At 39.7% G+C, this 8,652-nt stretch overlaps 1 protein-coding gene across 1 annotated transcript; it reads right to left on the bottom strand.

Annotated features, from left to right (window-relative positions):
- Positions 1-7,363: 7,363 nt before the first annotated feature.
- On the bottom strand, positions 7,364-8,353 carry MAS1 (MAS1 proto-oncogene, G protein-coupled receptor). The gene has a single exon (XM_071547960.1). It carries the CDS (start codon positions 8,351-8,353, stop codon positions 7,364-7,366), a length of 990 nt encoding a protein of 329 aa, XP_071404061.1.
- Between the last annotated feature and the right edge of the window lie 299 nt (positions 8,354-8,652).

Below are 8,652 nucleotides of genomic sequence, written 5' to 3'. Positions count from 1 at the left end.
GGTCACCACAGAGAAGAGGTCAGTGTCTGCCCCTCCTCTTCTATAAGATTTGCCGTCCCATCCTGTTATAATTTTACTCTAAAATGATAGATAACTTCTCTTTTCTAATTCAGTAGTTATTTCACCTAATTCATTAGTGTTTTCTACTCTAAGTTGTCATCTGCTCTAGCTTGATTATCATAAGGTAGCTGCTAAATTTCTGGTTTGTTTAATTTTTCCTGGTTCTGTGCAGTGTGATTCTTTCCCATGTAGCTAAAGGATACTAAAATCAAAATACCATCTTCAGCATCCCACTTAAAAATCAATAAACTTCATACACAGCACAGAAATTATCCAATTGGTTTTGTTTAAAGCATCAACGCTCGACCTACATTTTCTTGATAGTCGTCTCAGAGGAAAAGAAGCTAAGCAAGACATTTCTTGCATAATGCGCTATTTGTGGAGGACTAAAATATGTGGTATACTTTTATTCAGGTGATTCTTCTATCACTCTGCCTTGCTAGAATTTATTGATATACTCTGATGATACATATTCTGCCCATGCATCTACATTTGTTTTCATAGCCACATTGATAAATATGTTTAGGCCAATATTAATTGTCTTTTAGATATGAATTTTATTTCCATTACATTTGTCTGTAAAACATATTAAGATATCTGAAGTGTAAGAAACAAGGTTACATATTGACTTATTTAGAAGAAAAGTAACAATCTGTTTTTTCAACAGGAGAGACTGCATTGCCCTGTATGTTTCATATTCACAAGTTGCAGAAGGAGATAGAGAAATATAAATACCAGTGTATACATGAAGGCCCAGTCAAGCCATTTACAGGATTAATGCCAAATAACAGTATTGCATAAATGGTTCAATTAGAGATTCACATTCAATCATAGTAATACAACATGTAGATCACAAGGCAAGAAGATCTCCAAACCATTTTCGATCTGTAATATCTGCACCTGAGTCAGTGCAAGTAATCCCAATTTTCCTTGCCTCTTTTCAGTCAGAACTAGAGTTAAATGAACAGAATATGTGTTAAATATTATAGTGAATATGCTAAGATGTGTGTATCAGATGGACATGGAATGACAATTGTCTTGAAGATTTTTTGGCATTTTGTCATGGACTGACATGACATTTAATGATATGATAGAAGTTATAATGGAGAAGAAAATCTTACAGTTCAGACTTACTGAAGTGAGTTAACACTGTGGTGGGAAAATTACTAGTAATAAATATTGACATTTTAAGACAGTTATTTCCATAGAAGCTGAAATAATGTAATATTAGGAAATACCATGTATATTCTCATCCAAAATAGGGTAGAAGGTTTGTGCCAAACAAGAAGGAAAATAGTTTTCTCTGTATATTATTTGTCTTCACTTTTACCTTCACAATGTTCTGATGTGTACTCTAGCCTCAGAGCTTGGTCTCTGAAACAGGTGTTGGAGCTTTCTCACAAGCTACTGTTAATTCGTCTTTGAAGCCTTCAATAAAACTACTTGGAGAGATTTTCTGTGTCTTCTTTTGCAACTCCACACAAAGCAAAAATGAGGACACTGACACTGTGTTTGATGATGGGCAGTGAAGCTGAAAGCTTGTTCAATCCTTTTAGCAGTGTTTTTCTATCCTAACTCTACGGGAGGGACATGATCTCATGAGCATGGCCAAGAGAAGAGCATAATGGATGCAGTGAGCAGACAGGGCAGGAGGCATCCAATCCCCACAGATCTTCACAAGTCTTATGCCAAGGATCAAACTGAAGGGAAGTATGAGTGGAGTGCACAATAGTAAACTATGGATGGATAGAAAGTTCAGAGATAGATGGCATATATTTTGCTGTGACTGCCCAAGATTTAAAATAGCTGTTTTGTAGGCCTAAAGTCTTCTGCTACAGGGATTGAACAAGGGACAACCCACAGGATGGCATGCACAGTAGCTGATTGATGCTTTGGGAAGTGACATAAAATCCGATGGGGAAGAGTACAGATAAAAGTTTCTCAACACTGAACAGAGGCCAGTGTTGTGCTGAAATTCTATATATGCTGAAGGATAAATGAACCAAAAAAAGAGAGCTGATAGTAAAGAACATAGTGAATAAAGCCATATTTACAGAGGACCTCAGCCATGCTGAGGTTAAAAAAAATGATGTTGTTTATTGCTCAGACACTGGTCTGACAGGCTCAGCCTGTCCCCTGGATAAGGGCAGGTCAATTCCAGGCCAACCCCAGCAATAAAAAAAAAGATCAAAATTAACCAAAACAAAAATTACTGATGGTATATATTTATTTTCATAAAATAATCACATTTTTATATAGTATGTAACTGTCTTCATTTATCTTAGAGTATGTGTTCATCTGAAATACTTTACTTGTAACAAAGAGAACCTTTTTCCTATAAATAATATAAAAAAATGTTTTATCTGAACTACATATGTCACTCTTTGAGTCAAAAGTGAATCCAGATAGACCAAAGGTGACATAGAACATAAAGCACCCTCCTCCAATGCATTTAAGCAAATGTATTTTTGTTCTGAGATAGTGACACCAAGGTGTTCACTCCATCTTCTGCACATAGCTGTTAAAAGTTGTACATCTATTTGTAGACTATACATAAGAATACTTGCTTCTATAAATATTTTAATTTGTTCTGTACTTCAACAATCTGTTACCTTTTATCATGAAAATTACTATTTATTTATTATCATGTCCAATTGCCAAGGCTTATATTTTTCATAAAGCAAATTCTTAATCCACAGATGTTTTGTGTTCAACTCTAAAAGAAAAACAATTAGTTACTTTGTGTTGCTTCTTGCTTAGTGGTGTTAGAATAATAGAATCCAAGAACTTAGTTCTCCTATCCTTGAGAACAATCCTTCATGGTAGCCATGAGATACTACCATGAAACAATGTTGAAGACATAAAGAACTTGTATGGCTTCTAGTGGAGGTCAGATGTATTTGTTGAAGAGAAATCCTTTGAAAGTTACCAAATATAAAGGTTTCTAGACCAGAATGTTTCTGAGCTGATAACTGTTGAGGGCTTGGGGATGATGAGGAGGAAGTGTGATATGTGTTTGCTCTGTTATTCTCCTCTCCAGGCATCTGCTTGTGACCACTGCCGGAGACAGGATTTGGGGTCAGATGGTTACTGCCATGACCACTCTCTCTCCCTTCCTAGTCTCCATGTTTCTGAAACAACTGAAGTAGGACTCTAGAAATACTTAACTAAACCAGCAGCAGGTCCAGGCTGTGTATTTAATGAGGTGAGAGGCCAATTTCAAAAATGAAGTAGGTTGTAATCCTATAAATAAAAATTGAATTATTATATGCAAGGGAGAAGTAGTAGAATCATGCAGACTATCCCATCTCAGTACCTCTTCTTTGAATTTAGAGGTTTGCACCTACAGTGCTTTTATTTGAAGTGGATCCTGGTGCTCTATCTTTTAGAGTACATAGTCCAGATCTAGCCAGCCTAAGGGCGGTGGGTATTTGCAGGTCAAGAAAACAGTGTAGGGAAAGAATTGCAGACTGGAGAGAATGAAAGTCAGCTAGGGATTCAAATGGTCCCTCTGGACACAACCTCATCAGGCATCCATGATGGATGGAACTCAAGGAGTCATATGCAATCCCCTGCACTGAACCTCTCTGCTCACAAAACCCAGTGTGTGGATTACACTCCCCCTGAGACTGGCAGGGTGGGAGGACTTGGGAAGGAGTGCCAGTGTGCATAAAGAGCGAGACATGACAGGCTCCTGGACTTTGTGGGTGGTCTATCAAGTATTTTTTGGAGGACTGTGCAATTGAACTGTTGCTCTTATCCTCTCTCCACAAAATGACATGAGGCATTTTACCAGGGAGTGCTGTGCAATTGTAGATTGTTCTTGTGCTAGGAAAGGGAGCAAGGAATGTTTTTTCTGCAGTAGCAACCAGTGCAACTGGGAAGCATTTCAGTTTCCCTGAGAGGATTTCCCAGAATATGCTGCAGGATAGAAGTAAACTGGGCAATCAATATCTTCTTTCTCACCTCTCTGCCCTTGTTGTCATAAGGATCATTCATAAACTCTGTGAGTTACAAAGGAAAGCTGATGCATGAACTTCTTATGTCATTTTGGGCCTAAACCTGCACAGCAACCTGCCCCATATCATCCTCACCATCCAGTGAGGGTACGTACAACAGCAAAAACTCTTCTGTGCCTAGGGAAGTGACTTCCTTCTGTATTTCTAGTCCTACTTTTATATCCCACAATACTCATTAGTATCAAACAGAACAGAAGTCTGGTAAAGAGAGTTTTAACAAAGTAAGCAGTATACAGGGCATTACTTCCCTGATTAATTCCCTGTTTTGACTGCACCGCAAAATTAAGTCCTTATTGCCCTGGACATGACAAGAGATAACCAAGAGATAGCTGCTGTTCTGAAGTGTCTGTAGGGTAAATGTGAAGGCATAACACTGGAAGCAAAATAATATGACCTTCATTTTACAGGCAGGAAGGAGAGGGGCAGGAAAATTGGATGCCAATAATACTGCATTAAAATAGAACCCGCACCTCTAAACTCCATGGCTAGTACTTTACCCACAAGACAATCTTTTCTGTTCTGCACCACTACAAAGTGCTTACACCATCTGACCTGCACAGTGCTATTTCAACTTCTTGCACAGATGCAAATAATTTTTAAAAATGCAAACTGGTGGAGAATCACATCCTTGTTGTCCAACAAATTGTCACATTTTCCCTGTCTTGCCTTTTTTTTTTTAAATCATGGAATCATGTGCTTATTAGTTTCCATTGCACTGCAGCCTGTCTGCACAGAGAACAGTCATCAGGTGCTGTCATAAAGAAGAAAGAACATCCCTGAGTTATTTTTATCTGTGGACTGGGAAACATTAATAATTTTTCAACTGTTAAGTGTTCATTCTTTTTCTTCTGGATATTCATCTCATGCTAAGAGTTAATTTTGTCTGCTCTGTGAACAGATGTGTGGATGATTTTCCAAAATCTGAAACATTTGAGGGCATGGCCAGGCACAGGTGAATAGGGATAAGAAACTATAAGTCCTAGAGTACCTGTTCATTTCATCAGCATCCAGATTGCCCTGTTGCATATCTTTGCATCTTCAGCTCTAGTGCCCTGGCTGCATGCATAGTGATCCTTAAACTAAACCTGTCATAACAATCTGAGTATATTTGAATACTGTAAATGATATACCTTATCTCACCAGAATCACTCTTGAAAGAACTGGGTTACATGTGTGGTTACAGTAGAAACATGTCTTGAACATGCTACCTGCAGTGTTGCCACTGTCTCTGGTTTTCCATAGGATTATTGTAAAATGCCTTGAGGTAAGGGTAGGGAATGCCTTTAGAGAAGGGTCTGGTTTTTTGGGAGATGCTAGATCTACCCTAATATTCAAGTTTATGGTAATGATCAGTGTTGACAAATTTCCCAGCAGTCTTCCAGTTCCCAGCAGGTTCAGGCACACCCATGCCACATGTACGTGGACCGTCACACTCCCTCTTTCTCCAAACCTCATGTGTCCACAGACCTATTTGCCCTATCCTGCACTCACCATCAGCAATGGGAAGCTGCTCAGCTGATGTTTCCATTCCAGCAGTAAAGTAGATCTGCCCTAAGAGAGAAGCAGCCTGCATTCATCTACCCACCACCTGAATCAACAGAGGTGACAAGCCTGGGACTAGAGTTTCAAAGACAAAAACTGGGACAAGTGGAGGGGCTGTCATGGATAAAAGGTTTTAATGGAGTAAGAGACTAAGAAAGACATAAGGGTAACATTTTTCTTCTGAATCTTTTCTGCAATGACACATTGCAACACTTTAATATACGGAGAAAGGGGCACATGCCTAAAAAAAACCCATTTATCCTTCTGAGACCTCTTCTCCACATGAATTCCCATCCAATCCTCCATCTTAACCTACCATCTTTCTCATTCCAGGACTGGCAATCTTTCAACAAAGGAGGGGTAGGTTGTATTTTTCTTTCCCCAGTCAGCTATTAAGTGTGCCAATGGAAACTTGGCGGGGAGCTGAAGATGCTACTTTTGCTTGTGATGGGAAGGTCTCAGCTCCTGATGAATTTGGAGCTCCATGGGGGCCAGAAGCAAACGCCTGTCTCTTTAGAAGTGCCACAGCACTCTGACTGCCCAGACCTCCCATGTTCTATGTGATAAAGCTGACCTGACTCCATCCCTCCTTGCTGTTGTCTTCCTCTGCACTCTGCAGTTGGGCTATAGTTGAGCAAGTGAGCCTGGGAATTAAACTCCACAAAATACCAGCCCCAGTACCCTGTCACACAACAGAAGACAGGCGGCTGCAACAGTGTGGCTGGGTTGTAGCCCCAGTGATTCATTTTGTGAAGCATCTTTCTTTTTTCTGTTTATCCAAAACTGATTGTTATAAAACAGAGGGACCATACAGGGAATATATATTGTCCAGAAAACAGATAAATACTATGTAAGTGTCTGGGACAGCAAATGTTGGGACTGACTTTCTCACAGACTCCTGAAATAACTAAACCTGCAGGAGAAACACTGGCATTTTGGGGATAAGTCAGCCCCTTCCTTCATAATTAGGGCAAAAGCCCTCTGTGAGTTGACAACATCTCTACATTGTCAGATACTCCTATGTGTCAGGTACTGAATTATCCAAGGGCCCAGAGACATGTCGATGCCACCTGAAATTATGCAACATATGCTTTGAAAACAGACTCTGAAGTAGCCCCTTAATGGCAAATGAACTAGGCTGTTTAATATACACTTGGATGTCTTGCTAGACCAAAGCTACAACATGTGTGCTTGGCTATGTATGGGGGCTTACTCTCATATGTGGATTTTTTCCTTTGTTTCCCCCAGGGAACAGCTCTTTTGCGCACTTAAGCAAGCTGGAAACAGTTGAAACAGTTGAAACTAAATCCCAGTATGTAACTAAATCCCAGTACATGAATCCTGTGTTTAGTAGTTTTGACTTTTAATAATGTGAATACACATAGGCCCTGATGACTTCAATAGCATTTATGGGTGCTTGGTGCTTGTATAAATGTCACACTATTTATAACATATTTCTGTGTCCTTTTTTATATTCTCTGTTGGCCTCTCTCTTTTCCACTATGGTATCTTGACTGACATAGTCACGTCAGGATGTAGCATGTGTTTGAATAATTAAGAAAATACAAATAAAAGTTATCTTTATTCTAGTCCATATTTTTCCATTGCTCAACCACCAAAGATAACATTACCATTCCACTGCTGCTTTTTACATTCTATAGAAGAAAAATACTTTTAGTTTTGCAGTGGTTTATTAAACCTTCCAAATCCAATTATTTGCCCTGGAGTTTCCCCTCTAAGCTTTAGAAAATTGTTTCAGCTATATCCAAACTCATGCCAACTTCCTGGCTTCTTGGCCGCAACCCATCAGTGAGCGCTCTGCTAAGAACCACTTTGAGGCTTTCCTTGAACCTCTTCTTCTTGCTGCTTCCTACAAAGAAGTAAACAAGGGGGTTGATGCTGCTGTTAATGGTGGAGAGAACAACGGTGACATGGTTCTGCTGGCTGAGCAAAGATGACCAGTGGTGGTAATTCAGAAGATACAACAACCTCATAGGCATGGCAAAGATGAGGAAGACAATGACTGTGGCTACAATGATGATGTAGAGCTTTGATGAATGAGGTCTCAGGGAGTTACGATGAATCCTGATAACCAAGATCAGGCTGGACAGAATCATTAGAGGAATGAAGATCATGAAAGTCAGGATCCATGTGAAGATGAGCAGTGCTTGGCAATGGTTGCCATCATCGAACTGTTCCTTTGTTGAATCATCTTTGCATGTTAAATATTCAGCTATTGTCATCAGGAAAGACAGAGTCCACAGAATTGCACACACAATTGCCGATTGATGCTGTGACCGGTGGCATCGGTACCAAATGGGGTAAACAATAGACAGACACCTCTCAATACTGATGGCTGTCAGGAGATAGAGACCAGTATTATAGCCAAGAAGGAAGATGATAGATAGTGTGGTGGTTATATAATAGTAGAAACCATACGCAAATCCAAAACCAGCAATGTACTCAATTGACAGAATAAACGTACAAAGCAGTAAAGAGATATCAGCAATGGACAGGTGTGTGATATACGCAGTGAAGGGGTTTCTTTTGATCTGGAAGCAGAGGCACCAGAGGACAATTCCATTTTCACAAAAACCCAGGAAGGAGATGATCATAATTACCCAAAGTGGGGTCAATATCTCCCAGACCCTTTCCTGTGCAGAAATGTTTCTGTGCATTGAGATGTTCTCTGTGCCTTCGCTGGGATGAAACGTTATGTTTGACTCATCCATGGGGAAAGCTCAAGTTTGGATAGCACAGCTCTTCCTTCTGTAAATATGTATAAAAATATACTGTGAGCATTGTGTGCTCCTCCCCTCCCCCTTTTCTTTCTGTTTTGCGGACCCTCAATTTCTGGTCATACCCGAAGATCTTGGCAAAAGGAAAAACAGTTTTGATATACTAGCTGAAACCCAATTGGAACTACTTTTGGCAATCTTACAGATAACTAAGCCCATCATGCTAGCAGAAATCCTGAACTTTCTTCTCTATAGGATTCAGCATATGAATGCTAAACCACAGCTAAAGAGAT

Source organism: Pithys albifrons, chromosome 2 (genome assembly GCF_047495875.1).
Source record: "Pithys albifrons albifrons isolate INPA30051 chromosome 2, PitAlb_v1, whole genome shotgun sequence".
Classification (NCBI taxonomy): domain Eukaryota; kingdom Metazoa; phylum Chordata; class Aves; order Passeriformes; family Thamnophilidae; genus Pithys; species Pithys albifrons.
This window is presented reverse-complemented; position numbering and strand designations above follow the sequence as displayed.